We start from the raw sequence: 27,931 nt of genomic DNA, 5'->3' as shown, positions 1-27,931 counted from the left end.
GGGGATATCCCACCAAAATTACCCTCACAAAAAAACGACCAAACATACATTGTGGAATCTTTGGAAAAAAGGCATCTCCCTCCTTCCTGATCCCAGTAATGACAACACCTACAGGAATATGCCAAATCCTGAATGGAAAATGGTCACGCATGCATGACCCGGAACAGATGTTGGGCTTGAAATCACCCCTCTTCTCACTTGAGAAGCAGGTGGCTGCACGAGGGTAGTATCCCTAAGGGACTGATGGTTAACTAATGTTTCCTGTTTTATGGTTGTGTGGGGTGTTTTTTTTTTTTTTTTTTTTTTTCTTCTTCTTTCTGCAGTAATTACACAGTGGTTTGTCAAACGTCACACTCCTCTGAAAAACTCTACAATGCACGAAACCCTGGAAGAACCTTGTTCTGGAGGAGAGAATCACCTGTCATATGCAGGCTCAAATCCATAAAAAGTATGACATACTGTCCTCTCTGCTATTTCCAAAGTGGCCATAGGAGGGTACCCTCAATATATAACTTTGTATTGACTACATCTACTAACACCTAAAATCCTCACAATAGGTATCACTTTTCTGTCTGTAATCACCCTGTTTAAAAGGAAATCCATGTGGAAGGAGGCTCATTCCAACAAATGTGATTATTCTGTGTGCCCAGGAAACACATTTCTGCAACATGTCTCCATTCTGCACACATGAGAATTTTCCTTATTTTTACTACTAACGCTGACTCTAAAACAAAAGGAATAGTTACTGCAATACGAGACACTGTGGCATTTGTCCTGTGCAAAGAAATCAAGGATCCACAGCACCGGTCTTGATCCTAGTATGTGATATTAACTTGGTTACATGCACAATTTTGAATGTACAGTCCGGTTCATCAATATTGGGACATCAACACAATTCTAATCTTTTTGGCTCTATACACCACCACAATGGATTTGAAATGAAACAAACAAGATGGGCTTTACCTGCAGATGTTTGACTTTAATTTGAGGTTATTTACATCCAAATCAGGTGCATGGTGTAGGAATTGCAACAGTTTGTATATGTGTCTCCCACTTTTTAAGGGACCAAAAGTAATGGGACAATTGGCTGCTCGGCTGTTTCATAGCCAGATGTGTTTTTATTCCCTCATTATCCCATTTACAAGGAGCAGATAAAAGGTCCAGAGTTAATTTCAAGTGTGCTATTTGCATTTGGAATCTGTTGCTGTCAACTCTCAATATGAGATCCAAAGAGCTGTCACTATCGGTGAAGCAAGCCATCATTGGGCTGGAAAAACAAAACAAACCCATTAGGTGTGGCCAAATCAACTGGGACATCCTTAAAAAGAGAGAAGGCACCGGTAAGCTCAGCAACACCAAAAAACCTGAAAGACATCGGAAAACTGTGGTGGATAACCGAAGAATTCTTTACCTGGTGAAGAAAACACCCTTTCAAAACAGTTGGCCAGATCAAGAACACTCTCTCCCCAGGAGGTATGTGTATCAAAGTCAACAATCAAGAGAAGACTTCACCAGAGTGAATACAGAGGGATCACCACAAGATGTAAAGCATTGGTGAGCCTCAAAAACAGGAAGGCCAGATTAGAGTTTGCCAAACATCTAAAAAGAAAAAAAAAAGTCTTCACAGTTCTGGAACAACATCCTATGGACAGATGAGACCAAGATTAACTTGTACTGGAGTGATGAGAAGAGTATGGAGAAGGAAAGTATCTGCTCAAGATCCAAAGTATACCACCTCATCAGTGAAGTATGGTGGCGGTAGTGTCATGGCATGGGCATGTATGGCTGCCAATGGAACTGGTTCTCTTGTATTTATTGATGATGTGACTGCTGACAAAAGCAGAAGCATGAATTCTGATGTGTTTCGGGCAATATCTGCTCATATTCAGCAAAATGTTGGACGGTGCTTCACAGTGCAGATGGACAATGACCCGAAGCATATTGCGAAAGCAACCAAAGAGTTTTTTTTTTAAGGGAAGGAAGTAGAATATTATGCAATGGTCAAGTCAATCACCTGACCTGAATCTGATTGAGCATACATTTCACTTGCTGAAGGGAAAATGCCCAAGAACAAGCAGGAACTGAAGACAGTTGCAGTAGAGGGCTGGCAGAGCATCGCCAGGGATGAAACCCAGCATCTGGTGATGTCTATGCGTTCCAGACTTCAGGCTGTAATTGGCCGCAAAGGATTTGCAACCAAGTATTAAAAAGTGAAAGTTTGATGGATGATTGTTAATCTGTGCCATTGCTTTTGGTCCCTAGGATTACTATATAGCCTCAATTCTTGCACAATTGACATGGTTCCCTAAGTCACCTAGGACAAGATGGCAAGAAATAGAGGAATCCCAAACAGCCTTTATGACCTTCTGATATCAAGCAAACTTAACACAACCTACACCACTCTATCACCCTCAATGAAAGCCTCAATTAAGGCATGGAAAATAGGGATACAACATATAGACCTCACCACAATATCTCTACCACTTTCTATCACCAGTCTTCCTGGGATCATTCGTGATCTCCACATTACACACTGGATAGAAAAAGGGTTAACAACCATAACAGACCTCATGGTAGGACCCTCAATGAAAAAATTCCAAGCAATACAACTAGAATACAACCTGGGGATCTCCTGAATATTACAGGTTTCTCTAGATTAGCCATTTTCTTCCGTTCAAACCTCCATCCAATTACCTGTGGCGAATAGCCCTATACCTTACCAAACATTCCACCAATTTCAAAGGAATATCCCTATTCCACAATACCCTAAAATAAATGATATTCACCAAATTCTCTGACATCCATGCTTGGGAGAAGGAACTGGGCACTTCCTACACCCCAGCACAATGGCAAAAAGCACTTCTTCTAACAACATATTCCGCAACAAAGTATTAATCTTTGAGAATTAACCCAAAAAATACCACTACGCTGGTATTTAACCCCATTTAGAATATCCAAGTTTGACACCATCCTTCTCCACTTTGCTGGAGGAAATGCGGTTCTATAGGTACATTATACCACATAATGTGGTATTGCACCCTCTGGAACTAATTATTTTAAATATTGGCACAAATATTAAATTCACAAATCCCCAGGATTAACCATTTTATCTTTAGGTATAGAATCACTCCCTAAAGCTACTAGAATAACGATTCACACCCTACTGAGCACTAGACTATCGGTTTATGAGACGCTGGAAAGACAGAGAAATGCCCACGATAAAGGAAGATGTTGCAACAACCAATACGCATGCCGCATATGAACTAATATTTGCCTCATCCCAGGGTAAATTTCAAACAGCAAGCATACAATGGAAACCATGGACTGACTGGTATAAGTTAAAAAGGCTCTAAATACCACTTATGATATACCTAAAATATAAAGAGAACAAGTCACTGTGTGTTTGTGTTTTTTATTTTTTGTTTTCTCTTTTTATTTATTAATTTCTAAATTTCTTTAAATAGTGTGTTGTTTTTTTTTTTTTTTTTTTTATTTCTTACCTCATTACTCCAAGTATTGATACAAACCTTCACCTTAGTACGATAATACACTATACCTTGCAGAATGCCTGATAAAAACCAATAGGTATAATATTTTGGATTTTTAGAATAAGTTAATATGTAATATATCTAAAGATATTGCCACTGCAATAGTGAGGGGACACGGAGCCTCCCTACCCTGGACACAGACTGCTCCCATTTGGGGTGTCGGGGGGGGGGGGGGGGGTCAACCCTCTTACCAAGGTATAAAAAACAGACAATTGTCTGCAGAGTGGTGGTGAGCCGAGGGCTGGTCTATTGGAATCCCAGAAAAAAAAAAAAAATAATAGAAGCCTAGTGCTCAAAAGGCACAGCTAATACCCCTAGGGATTTCAATCCAGTAGACCAAAAAGTAGTTAAAATATAAATATATATATATTATACATTTTTTTTTTTTGATTTACAAGATACCTAGGTAAATAATGTATATTGCATATAGACAAAGGGTACTTGATATTGCTTGATTAAGAGCAGGCATTAGACGATATGTACAGTAGAGAGTATTGCCGACATGTTTCGGACTTTCCGTCCTTTTTTTCTGAGGCAAGATAAACGTCTCATAGATAAATAATCTAAAATGTAAATCTACAAATGAAATATAAGTATAAGCAAAATTACAGAGATATAGGGCAATGAACACATGAAACCATGGTAACGAAACTAGTATAGACTAATATTACTTACAGGTCTAGCACAACATCAGTGTTTAGCAGCAGGGGGTCAAGTACTCAAAATGAATTTAAAATCTGCCAGCAAGGCAAAATAATGCCGGTATTGATGTAGTATACAAGCCTATTGCTGGCCAGGCAAATATTGATGTAAAAGATCCAGGTCGGCTATGGCTGCAGGAGCTCAGCTGTTTGGTACTATGAACCCAAACAGCATGACCAATGGCATCAGTGTGCAGAGATAGAGGGTCTGCCGAGAAAAACAAAATAGAGTAAAATAATATGCGGCAATGAGATGGAGCCTGAGTATTATAGTATGCAGTGGCGCAATTACTGCACAAAAAGGAGTACTACCTGAGCACACGGAGTAATTGGAAATTCTGCTTGGTGGTATGCAACACACAGCGTGCTCCTGGGCCATGGTTGCAAGCCTAATATAGCCAAAGAAAGATGAGAATCGGCTGTGGACAGGCGCCGTCAGGCAGCCTGCCACAGCTGTAGCCATTGGGGATGGGCAAGTGCGCCAATGGCAAAATCAAGTCTGTCCGAAGGGCTCCCTGACAGGGTGGGGCCATGCCCACATTGTGGGCGGAGATCCGTCTCACGTTGTGACGTCACCGACGCGCGTGACGCCGGCCGTCCACGCTCCAAGCTGGAGTGCAAACAGAGCGAAGAAGAACCTGTGCTTAAACGGGCAAATGACCCACAGGCTCCCCCACAAATTTGTGGGGGCCTGTGGAGTCTTGCACGCGCCAGGCAGACACCAAAACGACCGGAAGGAAATAATAAATGATTGTAGGCGGATAGCCTGAAACAATTAAAAAAGGTATGCCTATATAATGTGTTTACCCCCTGGTAGTGGACTGAGGCTGTGCAGGCCAGTAACACAAGTACCCTATCTCTGTGGAAAGGCAGGCAAACGACGGAGATGACGGTGGAGACAAAATACATGATGCATAATTACAAACAAATACGTATAGATAATGTAACAAGCATAACCATATATGGCAATGAGATGTAAAACGGTAAATATAACCCTTTTGGGCCATACAGGTAAATATGAACAGACAGAAAAGTACATAAAGACTGTGAAAAGTTATATGTAAAATTGCGTAATATAGTTTATTATACAGAAAAGTCTAAGAGGTAGATAACTGTGAGAGAAGCAGTACCGTATTATCTACCAGACAGAACATTGTTATAGATCTAATTCACACACACGCGACTGAAAACCCTCAAGAAAGGGTTTGAAAATGAATGCCTCATTGAGGCCGGGAGGTACAGTGGTATCGAGGTCAGTCACGTGTGTGTGAATTAGATCTATAACAATGTTCTGTCCGGTAGATAATTACTGCTTCTCTCACAGTATCACAGAAGAACTTGGGCACCTTGAACTGCAGGTCTAGCAAAGTCTCCATTTCCACCCAGACAGTAGCCACTCGCAGCTGGGTACTTCAAGGCTGAACAGATCTCTAGCCAGAGATCATGGCAGTCAGCACATTGACTCAAACTTGAACAAACTACTAAGGGCAAACAGGAACCTTTTTCCTCCGTACCTGGAACGTTTCTTGTCTTCTTTATGGTAATGGAAAAGTTTGAATTCATCAATGTCCTTCTCAACTCAGTAATCAGGCACTTCTCAGGATGCCACTTGCTGGTCCTCCTCCAAAGAGTCCTCCCCCGGTCACTTCCACGAGCTGCGGTGTCCCCCCTAGCCGAGAGCACACCCGAACACTTTGAATCCTCCTTCAGTTACTGCGCCTCGGACCAGCAGGTTCCAAGACTCGGGAACAGACTGATCCCTACCCCAGACCAGGCAGGTCTATCAGGGGCCACTGACAGGAACATGTTGCGGGGTGTCGAACACCCCATGACCGGGACCCCTCACGGGGCTACCCCGGTGCCAGAACCAGACCACACAGGTCTCTCAAACAACTCCGGAACCTCGAACACATGACCCACACCCGTTTAAGTACCCATTCTCAGACTCCTCAGCGGGCCCCGGCACTCCCACTGAATGGCTTCGAGAAGGCCAATACCCAAACATCCAACCAGACTTGGTTCTAGCCTGTCATGTGCACCTCACCGTCCACATGACCAGGCAGAACTTCCAAACACAGCCTGGCCAGACTGGTGTTAAGGCCAACCTACACAATTAACCCTCAGAACCTTTAGTGTTCTGAGGCCAAAAACTAAATTTACAGGCGTGTGACATTTGATCTCAAATGTCATCCGCTATGTGTGTGTGTATAATATAAATAAATTATATAATCCACTTGCCGTACGCCGCATGTACTTATACGTCTGCAGAATTACACAGCTGGGCAAATGGGCATATAGGTACTTCCCTTTGAATTTGCCGCCGTGTGGTCACATGCACACTGCCGGCCGCGAGCACTGTGAGTAGGATTGCGGGTCCTGCGGACAACCGAGATCGTCTCACGGACAGGAAGAACGGGGAGATGTACAGTGGTGTGAAAAAGTGTTTGCCCCCTTCCTCATTTCCTGTTCCTTTGCATGTTTGTCACACTTAAGTGTTTCGGAACATCAAACCAATTTAAACAATAGTCATGGACAACACAAGTAAACACAAAATGCAATTTGTAAATGAAGGTGTTTATTATTAAAGGTGAAAAAAAATCCAAACCATCATGGCCCTGTGTGAAAAAGTGATTGCCCCCCTTGTTAAAACATACTATAACTGTGGTTGTCCACACCTGAGTTCAATTTCTCTAGCCACACCCAGGCCTGATTATTGCCACACCTGTTCACAATCAAGGCATCACTTAAATAGGAGCTGCTTGACACAGTAAGGTCCACCAGAAGATCCTTAAAAGCTACACATCATGCCGAGACCCAAAGAAATTCAGGAACAATTGAGAAAGAAAGTAATTGAGATCTATCAGTCTGGAAAGGGTTATAAAGCCATTTCCAAAGCTTTGGGAATCCAGCGAACCACAGTGAGAGCCATTATCCACAAATGGCGAAGACATGGAACAGTGGTGAACCTTCCCAGGAGTGGCCGGCCGCCCAAAATTACCCCAAGAGCGCAGCGACGACTCATCCAAGAGGTCACAAAAGACTCCACAACAACGTCCAAGGAACTGCAGGCCTCACTTGCCTCAGTTAAGGTCAGCGTTCATGCCTCCACCATCAGGGAAAGACTGGGCAAAAATGGCCTGCATGGCAGAGTTCCAAGGAGAAAACCACTGCTGAGCAAAAAGAACATCAAAGCTCGTCTCAATTTCTCCACAACACATCTTGATGATCCCCAAGACTTTTGGGACAACATTCTGTGGACCGATGAGACAAAAGTGGAACTCTTTGGAAGGTGTGTGTCCAAGTATATCTGGCGTAGAAGGAACACTGCATTTCATAAAAAGAACATTATACCAACAGTAAAATATGGTGGTGGTAGTGTGATGGTCTGGGGCTGTTTTGCTGCTTCAGGACCTGGAAGACTTGCCGTGATAAAAGGAACTATGAATTCTGCTGTCTACCAAGAGATCCTGAAGGAGAATGTCCGACCATCTGTTCGTGTACTCAAGCTGAAACGAACTTGGGTTCTGCAGCAGGACAATGATCCTAAACACACCAGCAAGTCCACCACCGAATGGCTGAAGAAAAACAAAATGAAGACTTTGGAGTGGCCTAGCCAAAGTCCTGACCTGAATCCTATTGAGATGTTGTGGTATGACCTTAAAAAGGCCATTTATGCTCGAAAACCCTCTAATGTAACTGAATTAGGACAATTCTGCAAAGATGAGTGGGCCAAAATTCCTCCAGGACGCTGTAAAAGCCTCATTGCACGTTATCGCAAACGCTTGGTTGTAGTTGTTGCTGCTAAGGGTGGCCCAACCAGTTATTAGGTTTAGGGGGCAATCACTTTTTCACACAGGGCCATGATGGTTTGGATTTTTTTTCACCTTTAATAATAAACACCTTCATTTACAAATTGCATTTTGTGTTTACTTGTGTTGTCCTTGACTATTGTTTAAATTGGTTTGATGTTCTGAAACACTTAAGTGTGACAAACATGCTAAGGAACAGGAAATGAGGAAGGGGGCAAACACTTTTTCACACCACTGTAAATGTCAACAACATCTCCCCGTTCTGCCTAGTGACAGTGTCACTGATCGATGCTCCCTGTGATCAGGAGCAGAGATCAGTGATGTGTCACACACAGCCCCTCCCCCTAACAGTTAGAATCACTCTCCAGGACACACTTAACCCCTTCCTAACCAGCTAGTGGTTGACACCTTCACTTCAATTTTATTGCACGAAACACTGTAAAAATGGTCCCAAAAATGTGTCAAAATTGTCCATGTCCGCCATAGTGTTGCAGTCCCAATAAAAATCACAGATCGCCGCCATTACTAGTAAAAAAATAAAATAAAAAAATTAACAATTAAAACTGCATGTGCAAACCGATCAAACGCTTATAGTTTCATAGTTAGTTAGGTTGAATAAAGACACCAGTCCATCCAGTTCAACCTGAGTGAGTGTCTACAATTGTCCCTTTTCCCTGTACATTGCTATACCCACATCGCTCCCTATCCTCAAGGAGCCCACAATCCAAGGTCCCCATATATCATATACTAGGGCCAATTTTGGACAGAAGCCAATTAACCTACCTGCATGTCTTTGGATTGTGGGAGGAAACCGGAGTACCCGGAGGAAACCCACGCAGGCACAGGGAGAACATGCAAACTCCAGGCAGGTAGTGTCGTGGTTGGGATTTGAACCAGTGACCTTCTTACTGCTAGGTGAGAGTGCTAACCACTACACCACTGTGCCGCCCTGGCTTATTGCCATATTTTTGGTTAAAAAAAATGTAGAAGAATGCGTATCGCCTAAACTGAGGGGAATATATGTATAAATATATATATATATATATATATATATATATATATATATATATATATATATATATATATATATATATATATAATTTTATGGGGGTTTTTTGGCGGGGGGGATATTTTATTATGGAGAAGGTTTTTTTCTTTTTTTTTTTAATTGTCGCTCTATTTTTGTTTATAGCGCAAAAATCAAATACCACCAAAAGGAAGCTTTAGTTGTGGGGGAAAAAAAGGACATCAATTTTGTTTGGGAGCCACGTCGCATGACCGTGCAATTGTCAGTTAAAGCAACGCAGTGCCGAATCGCAAAAAGTGCTCTATTCTTTGACAAGCCAAATGGTGCGGGGCTTGAGTGATTAAAATAATACACCCCTCACATTTTTTGTAAATATTTTATTATATCTTTTCATGTTGCATAGTAGGTGAGGTTGAAAAGACACAAGTCCAACCTATGCATGTAATTTTATATGTCAGTATTACATTGTATATCCCTTTGTGTTGCGCCCATTCAGGTGATTATCTAATAGTTTTTTTGAAACGATATAAAAATATGCTCAATTAACAACCAAGCATTAACAGCGATTCATATGAATAAAAAATATTCACGAATATAATATCTCATAGTGCAATGGTCAAATATACTCATATTTTAACACAAATTAAAATTTAAAAGATGCAACAACTACTGAAACTGTCCGTCAATCCATTAAAAAAATATTTTTAACAATATATGAAAAGTGGTATAGCAAGTCCTTTCCTCTTATTGACTATTCAGTGCATGAAACGAAACCGTTATAATGGGCTTCTGATCCAAACGTGGTCTAAGTGCACGAATCATAAGCTGCTACACCTTCACTGATCCACCTCACGCACACCCCTTTGTGTATCTGCTTACCAGAGGTAAAAGTTAACAGGGCCTGTAAGATCCTTCACAGCGTGAGTCTGCAACTCTCTTGCTGGAAACTTCAGCAATGGTTCAGTAAGGTGGATGTATCATGCAAGAATACAAGGGGATGCTTTTCAGAGTGTTAAACCATTTATTGAAAAGAACCACCCCCCCCCCCCCCCCCCCCATACAAGTTATGTTTACTAAAATGATGAAAATTAGCCTGTCACAGTATTAGCAAGGTAAGTCATGTGGTCACGCCCTGACGCGTTTCGCGATTCCGTCTTCAAGAGGGCTTGGCCACGCAACATGACTCTTCATTTAAATAAAATGGGTGGCGGGCTCCTTCTACGTCATCTCGAGTGTCATCGGAATCAATCCCGCCCATCTGAGGATCATACGAGTTGGGAAGCCTAAGCGCAGCATCCCGTCCATCCCCAGTGGCTCACTCTCTTACAGCTGTATATTACTAAAGCTGGTTGTTCCCATTCATCTCTATATTACATCATCATATCTATTAACCTCCCTGGTGGTATGATTAGTTCTGATTTTAGGTGCTGAAAGCGGTACAATTATTTTGCATGGAAATTTGCAGTTTTATATTGTAGGCCTGCAATTCTTAGGAATAACGCTTAAATTAAATCTGTTCAAACCTAGCAGACATCCCGGGTATGATAAAATTTATAATATAAAAAATGGTGATTAATAATAAAAATGATTCAATAATGTAATCAAATCCAAAAGCACTGAAATTTGCTAATTTGCAGAATTGTTGCTGTCATTAGATTTAGTGTTTGACGAATTTCCCCACAAATCACTATCGCTCAATTCTGCAAGTGATTCTAATTTATTATCGCTGTTTTCTAGTTGGTCTAAAATCACTTTTGACATAAAGGGACAGTTTTTGGTTGCTATGGACAATCTCCAAATTCAGGCAGAAAAAAAAAACAGTATTTATAATATAAAAGTGCATGCAGGGGGGGCGTGGCTTGCCTTGAGAGGAGATGGCCGCCTAAATCCTTCACTCCGTCAGACCGTCGCCTTATTTTACCTTATAGGGGGTTTTAAACGAGCGCAAAGTATCTTCGAGTATGGGGACTGCCTCCCGGAATACTTCGGCATCACGTTCCAGATCACCGAGGGGTAGCAGAGGTCAAAATATTCGTCAATTACCGGAATTATCGAGGTCTCTCAGGCCTAACACGACCGCTTCTACCGCGGCCTCCTCACATTCTCCTCACGGCATCGTTCTCGCGCCCACTGAAGTCAATATGGCCACTAGTCAGTCAGCGACACAACAACCAACTATACAGGATCTCCGAGCTGTTGCAACGGACATTAAGGATACATTTACCGCGGCCATAACGGATCTCAAACAAGAACTACAGGCAATTACGAACAGAGTGCTGAAGATAGAACAGCAATCCCACAGACAGCACGACTCGATCGTTCGGATATCCCGCACGGTTGATACTCATACTGCTCAGCTGAGGGAGACTCAAAGACACGTTGAAGATTTAGATAACCGTGGCAGAAGACATAATCTTCGGGTGAGAGGAATTCCAGAGAGTGTGGAAAATGCACAGCTTACTGTTACAGTGTCTTCTTTATTTAATAAATTACTAGACAGGCCTGAAACTGAACTTATCACAATGGACAGAATTCATAGGGCACTTAAACCTAAAGGAAGGGATTCTGAACTACCCAGAGATATCATTTGCTATGTCAATGATTATCAAATAAAGGAGTCCATTCTTAAACAAGCCAGACTTAAAGGTAAAGTAGATTTTGAAGGAAAGCCAATTTCAATATATCAAGATTTATCGGCAATTACACTTAAGAATAGAAGAGACCTGCGCCCTTTATTAGGGATACTACAAGCCAGAAATATACCTTATCGCTGGAAGTTTCCATTTGCACTTTCAGCAACTAACCATGGCCACACTGCATTGCTACGGGTACCAGAAGATTTAGATTCTTTTTGTAGAATCCTTGATATCCCATATACTGAAGTTCCTAACTGGTATGCTGAATTTAATAGACAATACATACAGGGACAACCATATATGGAAGATCATATGGAGACCCAACCGACGCACTTTAGACGCCAGAGATCACCATCCATAGTCCGAATGGGAACAAATCCGACTCAACAACATAATTCCTATAGTCCAACATCTGCCCCGCTGCCACGGAGAGCACGCAGAGATCGCCAGTGAAATATAATGGATAACTACGATAGATCATCAAATTTCGTTGTTATATCTTTACCTAATATTCTGAAACGACAAATAGAAGTGTACCCGGAACTCAACTGATATATTTATATACCCGTAGTATTGTTTGACTTAAAGGAAAAACCATATAAGTTATCTTCTCTTATATCTAGCTATCCCAGTATATATATCCGAATAATATTTTACAAACCTCAACTACTCTTCATACTCCCCAAGTACTTTTTTTTTTTTCCTTTTTTTTTTTTTTTTTTTTCTTTTCCAGGTGTATTGTTAGGCATGTCGCCTTTAAGTGATTTTCTCTTAATGATATATAACATATATAGTTGTATTAACCATTGTTTAATTAATTAACTCTTTATTAGTTATTGAACAGATTTTCTTTGAACATACTCCGATGAATACAATCGGACATGAATACAGTTGATATTATTTTAAGGTATTTTTGCTCTCTTATATATAGGTAAACTCTAAACCTATAGAGTCTCCTAATTAATCTATATGATTTACATAGTCTTATTTTAGCTGATAATATTTTTCTCTTCTTTTTTTTTTATTTTTCTCTTCTTAGACTCTCATTTATTGACAACTTACGTAGATATTCATTTTTATCTATTGTCATAGACAGTCATTTCTTCATGGTTAACCAATATGCATCTTTAATATATAATGGTAGACAGATATATAATGGTTATGGTCTTGCACCTCTCGCTTCTTATGATTAATTTAGATATATATCCTCTAATACGATTTATATACCCCCAATACACAATATAATTTGCCAGTTTGAGGCTTTGATGGTACCCCCTGATTCATTGTTCTCGAAAGGTAATCACGTACCCCACAAAGTGGATTAGTTATACATACTTTATTATTTCAATTCTAACTGTGAATATCCACTACCTTTCCCCGGCAAATAGATATCCCTCTTGTAAATAGGTGAGCGGGATCTCACCTATAGCCGGATTTCCATACAATCCCCTATACTCTAATTTAATCTCAATATAACTTGTAACAATAGTTGTATAATAATAGATTTCTGTCACTCAAACTCAAGATCGATTCAGGTCTATATAATCATTCATTGTCATAATTAACATATCAATTTCAGTAGAATTTTTCTCATTTAATACTACAATTTTCTAAACTGTGCCTGATTTTTCTCTGCTACACTTTTTTTTTTCAAAAACGCAGAAATGATACCTACCTATTCTTCGTCTACCCCCACCTGCCTTAAATTAATTTCTTTAAACGCAAAAGGTTTAAATTTACCGGAAAAAAGGAGCCAATTACTCTACACTATGAAACATGACAAAGCGAATATCATCCTATTACAAGAAACTCACTTCCGTACAGGATCGGTACCTAAACTTGAAAACCTAAATTATCCAGAGGTTTATCATTCCACGACACCTGAATCTAAAACCAAAGGTGTATCGATCTTATTGGCCAAAAATTGTCCTCTACAAATAATAGATAAACTGATTGATGAAAATGGTAGATTTATTTTTCTGAAAGGAACATGCAATGGACGAAAAATAACGATAGCAAATATTTATGCTCCAAATAATAAGCAAGTACCCTTCTTTAAGACTCTCATTCAAGATCTCACTTCCTTCCAAGAAGGAACCCTAATCCTGGGTGGTGATTTTAATGTTCCCCTACACCCCCTTTTGGATACCTCAAATGGGACTTCGTCCCTCACATATTCTGCTCTGAAAAGCATTAAAAGTGAAATTCAATCCCTATTATTACATGATACCTGGAGATCCTTATACCCTGATTGTAAAGATTATACGTTTTATTCTAAACCACATGATAAATACTCCAGGATAGATTACTTTTTCCTATCTCAGAATGATCTAACTTTCCTTCAAAAAGCATCTATTGGTCCCATGTATCTTTCAGATCACCATCCAATAATTATTGAATTATCCTTCCCTGAAATCTATCCGCGCTCTCCCATGTGGAGACTTGATCAATCGCTTTTGACTGACACCGATACTATCAAACATGTAAAACTTAGATTACAACAATACTTCAAGGAAAATGAGGTAGAAGATACCTCACCCCCTATAATATGGGAGGCACATAAATGTGTAATAAGGGGTATATTCATTGCAGCAGCGGCTAAACGGAAAAAAGAAAAATTAAAACATTTCCAAGAGTTAACTAGCCGCATTCATCAACTAGAGAAAGCCCATAAACATTCGCAAGCTGTAACAGTATTGAATTCATTAATTGAGACTAGAAAGCAACTTCTTACCTTACTAGATAAACAAACTAAGCGAAAATTTATATTGACACAAAAAACATACTACGAATTTGGTAATAAAGCTAGCAAAATTCTGGCAAGGGCTTTACAATCAAAAAAAGCCAAAACGACAGTTCATGCCCTTTCAGATACCCAAGGTCGTAAATTACTTAATACTAATGATATAGCTGATCAGTTCAAAAATTACTATTCTCAACTGTACAATCTTTCTACCCCGAATTCGCCTTCGAAAGCTATGCCGAGATCACAAATGATTGCGGATTTTCTTTCAAAATTTGGACCCACTCCCATCACAGCTACCCAAAATCAAGAATTAGATAGACCACTAGATATGGAAGAAGCAAAATATGCACTATCCATGATGAAACCTGGAAAAAGCCCGGGTCCAGATGGATTGAATGTTGGTTATTATAGAGCCTTTAGTGACCTTCTCACACCTATCTTTCTTAAAACTTTTAATACTTATGATACACCCATCACTCCTCCCAGAGACTTAACATCTGCCCATATAACGGTTATCCCGAAACCTGGGAAAGATACTATGCTCACTTCTAGCTACAGACCCATATCTCTATTGAATGTAGACCTCAAATGGTATGCAAAAATTCTAGCTAATAGACTTCTCCCATTAATTCCCCAACTAGTACACCTAGATCAGGTTGGTTTTGTACCTGGTAGGGAGGCCAGGGATAATACCCTTAAAGCTCTTAATATTCAGCACTATTTATCCACTTCTAAGGAGAGGGGATTCCTCTTATCATTGGACGCGGAGAAGGCGTTCGATAGAGTGGCCTGGGATTATATGATGCAAGCTTTACAAGCAATCGATCTCCCGCAGCGAATGCTTAACTTTATACACATGCTTTATTCTAATCCCACTGCAGCGGTAAGGATAAATGGCCACCTATCGAGCGCCTTCTCTATTTCAAATGGAACGAGGCAAGGTTGCCCTCTATCCCCCTTGATTTATATCCTTACATTAGAACCTATGTTGAGGTGTATTAGGGAAAACACGGACATTAAAGGAATAAATATAAAAGGTCGTTCATACAAATTAGCAGCTTTCGCCGATGACATCCTTTTATTCCTTTCTGCACCTCGTATAACACTACCAAATCTCCTTAAATCACTTACACATTTCCAACAACTATTCAACCTCCAAATTAACTTTGCAAAGTCTACTGCTCTGAATATTTCTCTTACATCAACACAATGCAAACATTTCCAAAAATATTTCCCGTTTAAATGGAATACACACTCTATTACATATCTGGGTATTACCTTAACTTCCAAAATCTCAGATTTATATATGGCAAATTATATACCCATACTTCATTCCATAATTTCTGACTTTAAAAAATGGTCAAATAATTTATTCTCCTGGTTTGGTAGAGCAGCCATAGTCAAAATGAATATTTTACCTAGATTGCTTTATCTCTTTCAAACGGCTCCGATTCAAATCCCCAACACATTTTTCACATCATTTCGCACAGCATGTACAAAATTTATTTGGGGGTCTATACGCCCACGAATAAACTTTATGAAACTCACTTGTCCGAAATTAAAAGGAGGTATAGGTTTACCTGATATTAAAAAATATCAACAAGCATGTCAGTTGACGAGAATCATTGACTGGAATTTACACTCTCCCATTAAAGAATGGGTCCAGTTGGAAAATTCTCTAGATTCCATTCCAATTGCTCAAACTCCATGGTTACTAGTTAAGCATATTCCTAAAGTATATAAGCTCCATCCTTTGATTGGTCCGTCACTTACCGCTTTCAAACAAACATGTTCCAAATACCATCTCTCATCAAATATGGGGCTTATGACACCATTAAAAATGAATCCAGCATTTCTACCTGGAATGTGTTCTACATTTTTAAACGATATCTGGCCTCAGTCAATGGTCAGATCCATGCTTTTCTTTGAAGGAGATAAAATTATCACCTATTCCAAATTACAAGCTTCTATACATCCTCAGTCTTTTCCTCAAGAGACATATTTACAAATTAAACAATTCCTAGATATAGCATCTAAACGTCCCGATTGGGCCCGAGTTCTTACACCTTTCGAAAAGATGTGTCTTAAAAAAGAACCACAAAAACATCTCATCTCTTTTTCATATACGTTACTTTTCTCCGACTTGGAGTCCACGATAGATGGTAGAGCTGCCCAATGGTGTAGAGATTTATCCCAAAACATCACAAGCAAAGATTGGGAAATGATTCATAAAATCGCACACAAGGGCTCTCTGAATGTATCGACACAGGAAAATGCTTATAAAATTACATCAAGATGGTATAATACACCAGTAAAATTAAATCGTATATTCCCATCAGTTTCCCCATTATGCTGGAGATGTGGTACAGAACTTGGTTCTCTCCTTCATATTTGGTGGTCTTGTCACAAAATACAACCTTTCTGGAATGATGTACATAAATTTATTTATCGAATTACTACATTCAAACTGGAATACACACCTGCTCAATTTATGCTACATCACTCCACTAAGCATTCCAGCAATTATATGAGATCTCTGCCCATGTACTTAATTTCAGCAGCAAACTTGTGCATACCATGTAAATGGCGTTCCCCTGACCCACCTACCATAAAAGATTGGTTTCTTCGAATCCAAAAAAATCGCAGAAATGGAGAATCTTATTCACCAATCCAAAGATACTCCTTCCAAATACATTATAACATGGTCAAGCTGGATATGTTTCTCGTCAACTGACACTTTTAAAGATATGATCAGGTAACCATTATATACACTTCAGATTGACGTTAGATCTTATTATTCTGGGACATTCAGGAAGCTGGCTTCCGTTATTACAAACTCAATATAAGCGTATATTATAAATTCTTGATTCACTTCAGAAATTATTTAATATTTACCCATAGGTAGCAAAATTATTTTCCTCATGTGCTTACAATTTTTGCTTGTAACTTAACTAATGAGTGACAGGCTAGAAGACTTTGATAGTAGTCTTTCTTGAAAATACAGATTATATATTTCTTCATTAAGAGTTAGGGGATTTTTTTTTTTTTTTTCTTTTTTTTTTCTCTCCTTTTTTTCTTCCTACCCCCCTATCCCAATGTTTTCCCCCTTTATGGTGACTCTTATGGTCACATTATGGTGATAGCATAAGGTTCTTAGACATTTAATATAACCTATATATTGGATTTTTCTCCTGTTATCAAAATCATTTTGCATTGTTTATATAACTTTTCTTAAATTTTTTTTTTTTGTTTCATGATTGAATGTATGATTGTATAAACTCAATAAAAATATTTGAAAAAAAAAAAAAAAAAAAGTGCATGCAGGTCACTGGACAGACCACTAGGGACAAAGGGGTGTGTAATTTTTTTTATACAGTATTCTAATCTGTAAGATTACAGTTCTGTATGTGTTTTGTGTGGTTTTACTTTTTTGAATTTGGCGCCGATCTCCGCTCCCATGCGTCGGAACGTCGCAGAGAACGGAGCTCGGCGGCACTCGGGCACTGTGTGAATCGAGCGGAGGACAGCTCGATCACACAGCGCGGAGGACATCGCTGGATCCAGGGGACAAGGGAAGTAACCTCTCCCTGTATCCTCCCTGTATCCAGCGATGCGATCCCGAGTCTGGCTCTGGTTTTACCGCTCGTGGTACTTAAATCCCAGCCTGAGCCAGACTCGGGATCACCACTAGGGAGGTTAATATCATCTGCAATATTATCTGATATTGTCAATGGGAGGAAAGGACTTGCTATACCACTTTTATTATTAAAAAGCACAGTGGTGTAGTGGTTACCACTCTCACCTAGCAGTAAGAAGGGTCACTGGTTCAAATCCCAACCACGACACTATCTGCCTGGAGTTTGCATGTTCTCCCTGTGCCTGGGTGGGTTTCCTCCCACACTCCAAAGACATGCAGGTAGGTTAATTGGCTTCTGTCCCAAATTGGCCCTAGTATATGAATGGGGACCTTAGATTGTGGGCTCTTTGAGGGCAGGGACTGATGTGAGCGCGCAATGTACAGGGATAGGGACAATTGTAGACACTCACTCAGGTTGAACTGGATGGACTGGTGTCTTTATTCAAACTATGAAACTATTATTTTTTTTTTTTATGGATTGACGGACAGTTTCAGTAGTTGCATATTTTTATATACCGTAAGGTATTGTATTTTTATAACAGTGTCTGTAAGTGCAGGGTTCAGAATTACTTGGTACTTCTGATATTCAATTCATACTATAGTTTTTGGAAACTATCGTTTGCCCATCCCCCACCCCCCCCCCCCCACCCGCTGAGATCACCGCATGTGGAAGGGAATTTCACATCCTTGCCGCTCTTACAGTAAAGAACCCTCTACGCAATTTAAGGTTAAACCTCTTTTCTTCTAATTTTAATGAGTGGACACGTGTCTTGTTTAAACTCCCTTCCCCTCTCAAGCGTCTTCTCCAGAGAGAATAAGTTCAGTGCTTGCAGCCTTTCTTCATAACCAATATCCCCCAGACCCTTTATTAGCTTTTTTGCCCTTCTTTGTACTCGCTCCATTTCCAGTACATCCTTCCTGAGGACTGGTGCCCAGAACTGGACAGCATACTCTAGGTGCGGCCGGACCAGAGTCTTGTAGAGTGGGAAAATTTATCTTTTTATCTCTGTAGTTGATCCAACTTTTTAATGCATGCCAATATTCTGTTTTCTTTAGCAGCAGCTTGGCATTGCATGCCATTGCTGAGCCTATCATCTACTAGGACCCCCAGATCCTTTTCCATCCTAGATTCCCCAAGAGGTTCACCCCCCCAGTGTATAGTTTGCGTTCATATTTTTGCCACCCATGTTTTTTTTTTGTTTTTTTCTTTTTTTTTTTGCAAGGTTTGCACATCTTGAGGAGACGTTATTGCTCTGCTTAGCTTAGTATCATACTATTGATGTTAGGCTAACTGGTCTGTAATTCCCAGAGATGTATTTTGGGTCCTTTTTAAATATTGGTGCTACATTGGCTTTTCTCCAATCAGCTGGTACCATTCCAGTCAGACTGTCAGTAAAAATTTGTAACAATGGTCTGGCAATTACTTGACTGAGTTCGCCAAGTACCCTTGGATGCAAGCCATCTGGTCCCGGTGATTTATTAATGTTAAATTTCCCAAGTCTAATTTTAATTCTGTCCTCTGTTAACCATGGAGGTGCTTCCTGTGATGTGTCATAAGAATAAACACTGCAGTTTTGGTTACTGAAGCCCCCCAATTCCCTTGTGAAGACTGAGGAGAAGAATAAATTCAATACCTTCACCATCTCCCCATCCTTTTCTAACAAGATGTCCTTCCTCATTGTTTATGGGGCCAGTATGGTCTGTCCTCCCCCTTTTTTTACTGTTTACATACTTAAAGAATTTCTTGGGGTTTGGTTTTTGCTCTCCTCCGCTATGTGTCTTTCGTGCTCTATCTTAGCCACCCTAATTGCACCCTTACATTTTTTTGTTGGATTCTTTATAAAGTCTCAATGCTGATGATGATCCCTCAACCTTGTATTTTTTTTTTTTTTTTTTATTGAAGGCCTTCTCCTTTGCTTTTATATGCATTTTTACATTGGAGTTAAGCCATCCAGAACTTTTGTTCGCTCTTTTAAATTTGCTACCCAATGGCATGCATTGGCTAATGCTCTTATTTAATATGCTCTTAAAACAAACCCATCTTTCCTCCATGTTCTTTGTTCCTAAGATTTATTTTTTATTTTTTTCCCAATTCATGCCTTCTAGCAAGGTTATAGTTTAGGGAAGTTGCTCTTTTTGAAATTCACTTTGCTACAATGTAAAGTAGTAAGTGTACAGTTTGTATAACGGTGTAAATTTGCTGTCCCTCAAAACCTCAGCACATAGCCATTAATGTCTAAACCACTGGTAACAGACGTGAGTACATCCCTAGTGAAAATGTCCAAATTGGGCCCAACTAGCCATTTTCCCTCCCCGGTGTCATGTGACTCAGTGTAACAAGGTCTCAGGTGTGAATGGGGAGCAGGTGTTATATTTGGTGTTATTGCTCTCACTCTCTCATAATGGTCAATGGGAAGTTCAACACGGTACCTCCATAGAGCTGCACGATTCTAGCTAAAATGAGAATCACAATTTTTTGCTTAGAAGATAGATCACGATTCTCGCGGCGTAACATCATCTTTCACATTAAAACAAAAAAAAATTGTGCTAACTTTACTGTTTCTCTCTTTTTTTATTTTATTTATTGAAGTGGATTTTTTCCCAAAAAATAGCATTTTGAAAGACCGCTGGGCAAATCGTGTGACATGAAATTATTGCAGCAATTGACATTTTATTCCCTAGGGTCTCTGCTACAAAAAAAAAAAAAAAAAAAAATATATATATATATATATATATATATATATATATATATATATATATATATATATATAAATTTATTATATTTTTTATATTATGTTTGCGGGTTCCAAGTAATTTTCTAGCAAAAAAATATTGATTTTAACTTAAGAAAGAAGTGTCAGAAAAAGATTTAGACTTTAAGTGCTTAAACTTCCTGCATTTACACAGCTTGGCGGACTGCCCAGATTATTTGTTTACACAAGAAGTTCAATCCCTTTGATCTAAGAAGTAAGTTTAGTTACAATGTTTCAAGTTCTAAACTTGGCAGATTCCCTCGGATGCTTTTCTTTTGACAGCCGAGTGAGCAGATAATCTCTCCACTTGTTTATATGAAAGAATCATCCACTCTCAGCAGGAGAGATCGTCAGGGGGGTGAATCGAGATCGCGATTTTTTTTTTTTTTTTTTAACGATTAATCATGCACCTGTAGTACCTCATGGCACAGAACTCTAAGGATCTGAAAAAAAGAAATTGTTGCTCTACAATGGACCTTGCTACAGGGTGAAGGAAAGGGGGTTGAGGAGGAGGGTTAAAGAAGGGGAAGGGGTTAATGTTTACAGAACTGCACTGTTTTTTTTTTTTTTTTTTTTTTTTTTTATATTGCTAGGGGTTTAAAGTACAGCTTTATAAGCGACTTTAACAGAACTTTAATACAGGAAATAATTTATAATTTTCTACAAATCATTTCCTTATTTGTACTGTATATTTCCTGAATATGAAAGGCTGCCGTCTTAGCCCTTGTACACACGGTCGGACATTCCGACAACAAAATCCATCGGATTTTGTCCGAAACTTGTGTTGCATGCACACTGTCGCACAAAGTTGTTGGTAAATCCGATTGTACGTAACGTGGCGACGTTATTTCGTAACGACGGGACTAGGTTCAGGCTAGTAGCCAATAGCTTTAGTCTAGGAATTTGATCTGAGCATGCGTGGCACTTTGTCCGATCAGAATTCTCTACACACAATCGGACAAAGTCCGATCGGATCATGTTGTCGGAAAGTTTTATAGCCCAGCTCTAAAACTTTGTCCGTCGGATATTCCAACGGAAACAGTCCGATGGAGCCCACACACAGTCGGATTATCTGACAACACGGTCCGATCGGACATTTTCGGACCGTGTGTACAAGGGCTAAGGGATCTTGCGGGCAGACTGCCAAAAACTACGCATGCTATGATGTTCAGGTTATGGCGGTTGGTGTTTTTTTGTTTATCAGAAAGCAGCCTATTCCTTTACTCGCATATCGGGTCATGTTTAACCACTTCAGCCCCGGAGCATTTGTCTGGCCAAAGACCAGAGCACTTTTTGTGATTCAGCACTGCTCCGCTTTAACTGACAATTGGGCGGTTGTGCGACGTGGCTCCCAAACAAAATTGACATCCTCCCTCCCCCCCCCCCCCCCCCCACACAAATATAGCTTTCTTTAGGTGGTACTTGATCACCTCTATGGTTTTTATATTTTGCGCTATAAACAAGAGTGACAATTTTGAAGAAGAGAAAAAAAGCATTATTTTTTACTTTTTGCTATAATAAATATTCCCAAAAAATATATTTAAAATATATATATATTTCCCTCAGTTTAGGCCAATACGTATTCTTATACATGCTTTTGGTTTTAAAAAAATCGCAATAAGTTTATTGATTGGTTCACAGATTCTAGAAGGAGGCGGCACAGAGCTGGATTGGGCTATTAAAGCGGGAGTCCTCCGTTTTTTTTTTTTTTTTAAAGCCAGCAGCTACAAATACAGCAGCTGCTGACTTTTAAAATAAGGACACTTACCCGCCCAGCGCGCCCGCAATGTCGGCACCCGAAGCCGATCTCTCGATCGTCACTCGGGTGCTGCCACCGCCATCTTGGGTATGGGAATCAGGAAGTGGAGCCTTTCGGCTTCATTCCCCGATTCCCTACTGCGCATGCGCGAATCGCGCTGCGCAATAAGGATGGACCCGCTGCCTCTGGGATCTGTGTGTTTCCCAGCAGGCAGCGGGGGACTTTCGGAAAGGGGCGTAGATCTACTCCCCTTTCCGCAGAGAGCTATCCCGGAAGTGGGTGCAGTTACCTGGATTATCCAGGTAACTGCACCCCCCTCCCCCCTGAAAGGTGCCAATTGTGGCGCAGAAGGGGGGGAGGATTCCAATGAGCGGAAGGTCCACTTTAGGGTGGACCTCCGCTTTAACACATGGGAATCAGTGTGCACCAGCCTTCTTATCTTCATATATACATCGGTATCTACCTGTGATTTTAGATTGATTGGGGTTAATTCGGAGGTTACCAGACCATGTTCTATGCTGTGGAGGTCATACAAATCAGCGGGAGGATGTGACGGCTGGACAAGCTGCTATATTTTCATGCTTACTGTGACCCTCTGGATTGGGGGTCAGAGCTTTCTGGTAAGGAGTGAACCTTCACATAGGTGGTGGTTGATCAGACACGGCTCCCACTTTTGAAGACATTTTTGGATGGACTGTTTGTGTTTTTTACACTTATTCACGCATGGGTTTTTAATTGTTGGAATTGATTTTTGGGACTTTCTATTTCATTAATTTGAGATTCCTTTTTTTGAATTCTTATAGAATTTTTTTTATATATTTGTCACTTTCACATTTATTTGTTCACTATTTATTTAGTGCACGTTTTAGTCATTGGATATTTAATATTTGTTTATTATGGATCTGATGCATATTTTTAGTTTAATTTGATTTTATTCCATGTTTTTGTATATTAGACACTAGTATATCAGCTTTTGATCACTATTAAGGGTGTTTCAGATTGACGTGGCTTTTGAATCATTCTTGAGACCAGCGTGGTCTGACCCTGGTAGTAAGGTCACACTTTACATTTAATTTATTTAATAGTGTTATAGGTTAGCGCAGTTCAAATAATTTTTCCGTAAGGTACCATGTCCTGTGGTCTGATGAGACCAAGATAAACTTAGTTCAGATGGTGTCAAGCGTGTGTGGTGGCAACCAGGTGAGGAGTACGTAAACAATTGTGTCTTGCCTACAGTCAAGCATGGTGATGGGAGTGTCATGGTCTGGGGCTGCATGTGTGCTGCTAGCACTGGAGAGCTACATCTCGTTGAGGGAACCATGAATGCCAACATGTACTGTGACATACTGAAGCGAGCATGATCCCCCTCCCTTCATAGACTGGGCCGCAGGGCAGTATTCCAAGAGAACGACCCCAAACACACCTCCAAGACAACCACTGCCTTGCTAAAGAAGCTGAGGGCAAAGGTGATGGACTGGCCAAGCATGTCCCTAGACCTAAACCCTACTGAGCATCTGTGGGGCATCCTCAAACGAAATGTGGAAGTGCGCAAGGTCTCTAACATTCACCAGCTCTGTGATGTTGTCGTGGAGTAGTGGAAGAGAACTCCAGTGGCAATGTGTGAAGATCTGGTGAACTTCATGCCCAAGAGGGTTATGGCAGTGCTGGAAAATGGTAGCCACACAATATTGATACTTTTTGGGCCCAATTTGGATATTGTCACTGAAGGGTGTACTCACTTTGTTAGAGGTTTAGACATTAAAGGTGTGTGTGTGTGTGTGTGTGTGTGTGTGTGTGTGTGTGTGTGTGTGTGTGTGTGTGTGGTTTTGAGGGGACAGCAAATGTATACTGTTATACAAGCTGTACACTCACTACTTTACATTGTAGCAAAGTGTCATTTCTTCAGTGTTGTCACATGAAATGATATAATAAAACCACCTCCCTCCTTTTTGTCTGTCTTGCAGCAACAGATTGAGGAACTCGTCCTCTTGAGGCACGATCACTGGATTGGTCTAAAAAAGGATCCTGGTGGTAAAGAGTGGAAGTGGGTGAATGGATCACTCTACAGGGGCTCTGTGAGGTAACTGCTCTGAGCAATAAGACATGACGAGCTAGATTGTGGCATTTGATGTGTCTACCTGTTTGTCTTTATTGTGACTGTTTGCTATGCATTTGACAGGTATAAAGTGCAGGTATGTAGAGGTGCACATACATTGCAAAAGCTTTTAGCAGTCCTCCAGATCCCTCCTCCCAGCACTTTATAAACTTTCAGAGGAGTGCGGACACCGGAAGCACTAAAGACTTCACCTGTCTGCCCCCTCCCAAGCTGGGCTGCAAACCAAGACACAGATCCTCATTTACCGCTCTGTACATGCTGCAGCCAGCTCTAGTGATCGGCCAGGCTGCCTCTCCAGATGCGGCTGCATCCACCATGCTCTGTCGCATCCCGATGTCTGTCCCACTGTCCGGGACATTGCCATATGGTTTGACTTCCGGGAATGTCCCAGGAAAATCGTTAGTGTTGGCAACTATGCCTTCCCAGATAATGGCTTTGCCCGGAGCTCAGACTTCGAGGCTGCTGATATCTCCCAGCAAATCAGGATCAGAAGAAATGGCTGGCACACTTAGTGACAACCATCTCTTCTTCCTATACTGTCATTTTATACCAATTACTGGCCACCTCCCAAATACGCTTTTCTCCCATCCCGTCCTGTTTATTCAGACATCTCACTGTTTTCCATAAGTATTCTGTTAAAAAATCCTGTCTTGTCTTTAGACAGTGATCCATACCACTAACTGCAGGCAAATGCCATCCGGCCTAAGTGAACCCATTCACTAACTGCCACTTTATTACTAGTCCACGAAAAGTGAAACTAAACGTCCATCCATGGGAGCAATCCACCACTTACCGACTGCGTTATAGCCAGATGAGGGCTACAGCATGGATGGCTAGTTCTGGGAGGCCAAGCAGTGCGCTTTGTGATCACTGTCCAGAGAACACTGCTGATCACACATTGGAGTAAAGGGCCAATCTGCGGCTCTTTACCATGTGATCAGCTGTGTCCAATCACAGCTGATCAAATGTAAATAGAAGCCGGTTATCAGAAGGGTGAAGAGAGCCAATAACCGGCTTCTCTAAAAACATCTACACTGATAATAAGGGCGCTGCCAATGTGTTCCCACCATTACCTCCTCATCAGAGGCGATTCAGTTCGCATTGTGCGCTATACAAGTATTTCATTCATTCATTCATTCATCAGTGCCGCCTCATCAGTGAAGGAGAAAAATTGCCTGTTTCCAAAATTTTATCAAACTATGAAAGGTGCATGGGTTTTTTTTTTTTTTTTTCAAAAATGTTCAGTCTTTTATTCGTTTGCTTAGCAAAAAATAAAAAAAACCCAGTGGTGATTATATATCACCAAAAGAAAGTTCTATCTGTGTGAAAAAAGTGATAAAAATTTAGTTTGAGTACAATGTTGCATGTCCGTGCAATTGTCATTCAAAGTGTGACAGCGGTGAAAGATGAAAAATTGGTCTGGGCAGTAAGGCAGTAAAAGTGCTCGGTAGGCAAGTGGTTAAACTTTGTGCCATCTGATGCCAAAGTTTCTGTTGGCTGGTATTCATTCATGGAAATGGTCTGGTGCTCTCTTCATTGTTCCATAACCTGGTGTCTTGTGTTTTCACAGAGATGGCGATGATCTGCGGATGAACTGTGCGTACATTAACGGTGGTATTGGGGCTCTGGACTGCTCCTCGGCAAGACCCTGGATCTGTATGAAGTCCCTCTGAAATGTGGGCACATCAGCAGAGGAGAGACAGGCTAACTAGATCACTTCTGTGATAGGACAGTGTCTGCAAAAGATGCCAAAAGCCAATACACAGAATTCTATGTTCATGTGCTAGTGGAGACCAGCAAACTTTAGGGTCCTCCCTGTTTCAAGAGGTGAGGCATCCTGGTATCTTCAGCAGATCTCCTCTGTATGACTTGCTGTATACTTGCTCCAAGATGGCTATAGTCACCTGAGCTGTTTTTTTTTTTTTCACCATGACTAAACTCTAGTTCTGCACTGATATCGACGTATATATTATCCCTGAGAGATGTGATGTACCAACTACAGCAATCTGCAGTGTCTGATGGGCGAGGATCCCAAGCACTGCAGTTTTATACTGTATATGTCAAAGGGTTTTATTTTTTAAGTAAAACATGACCTGACAAGAACATTCCATTATGTAAGAGGCATGTGTCATTTAACCACTTGCCATCTATTGTACTTGTATTAATCTCATGGACAGCAGGCGGTTATACCAGAAGCCGCAGCCGTGATCCTTCAACCAGTTTTTCAGCCGGCGATCAGCGACCAACTTACACGTTTAAACCGTTGGGCAGGACCGAGACCCCTGATGACTCCATAAAGAATACCAGTCACTGCCCAATAATGATAAATTAAAAAAATATATATTTTAGATAACCCCCCCCCTCCCATATGCCTGCGCATAAAGACTAATGCACATTGTAGGTCCAGCATGCATATGTAAACAGGGATTGCACCATACAGTACATGGCCCGTGAATGTTGGAGTGAGAGCAATCCTAGGGCCATAATTCATTATTAACTCTACACTGATGACCTGTAAATGCGTTTAAAGCATCAGTTATGGACAATTTTATGTAGCACAGTTTGTTGCCATGTGCAGTTTGACTCCTCCCATCTCGCCGATCAGTACAGCGTGTGAGGAGAGGGGTGGGTTGGATCTGAAATGACCACAGCGCTGATCTGTGCTCATCCATCCTCATTCATGGCTCATCCATCCCCCAACCATGGCTCATTCGTGCCACATCAGTGATCATCCATGTGCCACATCGGTCAGGACTCAAGTCCTGCGGGAACGCATGGGAACGGAGTTCCTGTACTTTTTCCACAACAGGAACTCAGTTCCCATTAGCAGCAGCATCCTGCAAGACTTTGAAGTATTCGAGCTGTGTGGCAGGTGCTACACCAGCAGCCGCCGACACAGCTCATAATAGTAAGCGCCGCACACCAGGGGTGGACTGACCATTCAGGCATTGCCAGTAGGGGGCCCCATTACAGCTTCCTCTTCGATCTACCTGTCAATCACAGCTAGCTGACGGGTAGATCAGGTCCCTGCTGCTAAGAGTATTTAGTCAGACTTCTCGTGATGCTCTCTTCCCTGCTGGCCCCTCCTGATTTTCTGTCTCCTCCCCCTCCAGTCTCCTGCATACTTGCTCTGTGTGTCCTGCCAAATCTGATGATATGTCTGATATGATGAGAGAACCCAGAGAAGGAGCACAGCTAT

At 40.8% G+C, this 27,931-nt stretch overlaps 1 protein-coding gene across 2 annotated transcripts in view; it reads left to right on the top strand.

Annotated features, from left to right (window-relative positions):
• Positions 1-26,837, top strand: part of LOC143989110 (killer cell lectin-like receptor subfamily G member 1) — a 61,555-nt gene extending 34,718 nt beyond the window's left edge. The window contains exons 5-6 of one of the 2 annotated variants that reach the window (XM_077489127.1): positions 24,581-24,696; positions 26,303-26,837. In XM_077489127.1, the coding sequence (XP_077345253.1) occupies positions 24,581-24,696; positions 26,303-26,405 (219 nt within the window). In that variant the 3' untranslated portion in view covers positions 26,406-26,837. Of the gene's footprint in view, positions 1-9,250; positions 9,455-24,580; positions 24,697-26,302 lie in introns of those variants that run through there. The other variant, XM_077489128.1, reaches the window with a different exon arrangement.
• The last annotated feature ends 1,094 nt before the right edge of the window (positions 26,838-27,931 follow it).

The sequence above is a fragment of the Lithobates pipiens genome, unplaced genomic scaffold (assembly GCF_037356315.1).
Source record: "Lithobates pipiens isolate NorthernLeopardFrog02 unplaced genomic scaffold, aLitPip1_a1.2 Scaffold_18, whole genome shotgun sequence".
Taxonomy (NCBI): domain Eukaryota; kingdom Metazoa; phylum Chordata; class Amphibia; order Anura; family Ranidae; genus Lithobates; species Lithobates pipiens.
The sequence above is the reverse complement of the archived record's forward strand: the minus strand, read 5'-3'. Positions and strand labels throughout refer to the sequence as shown.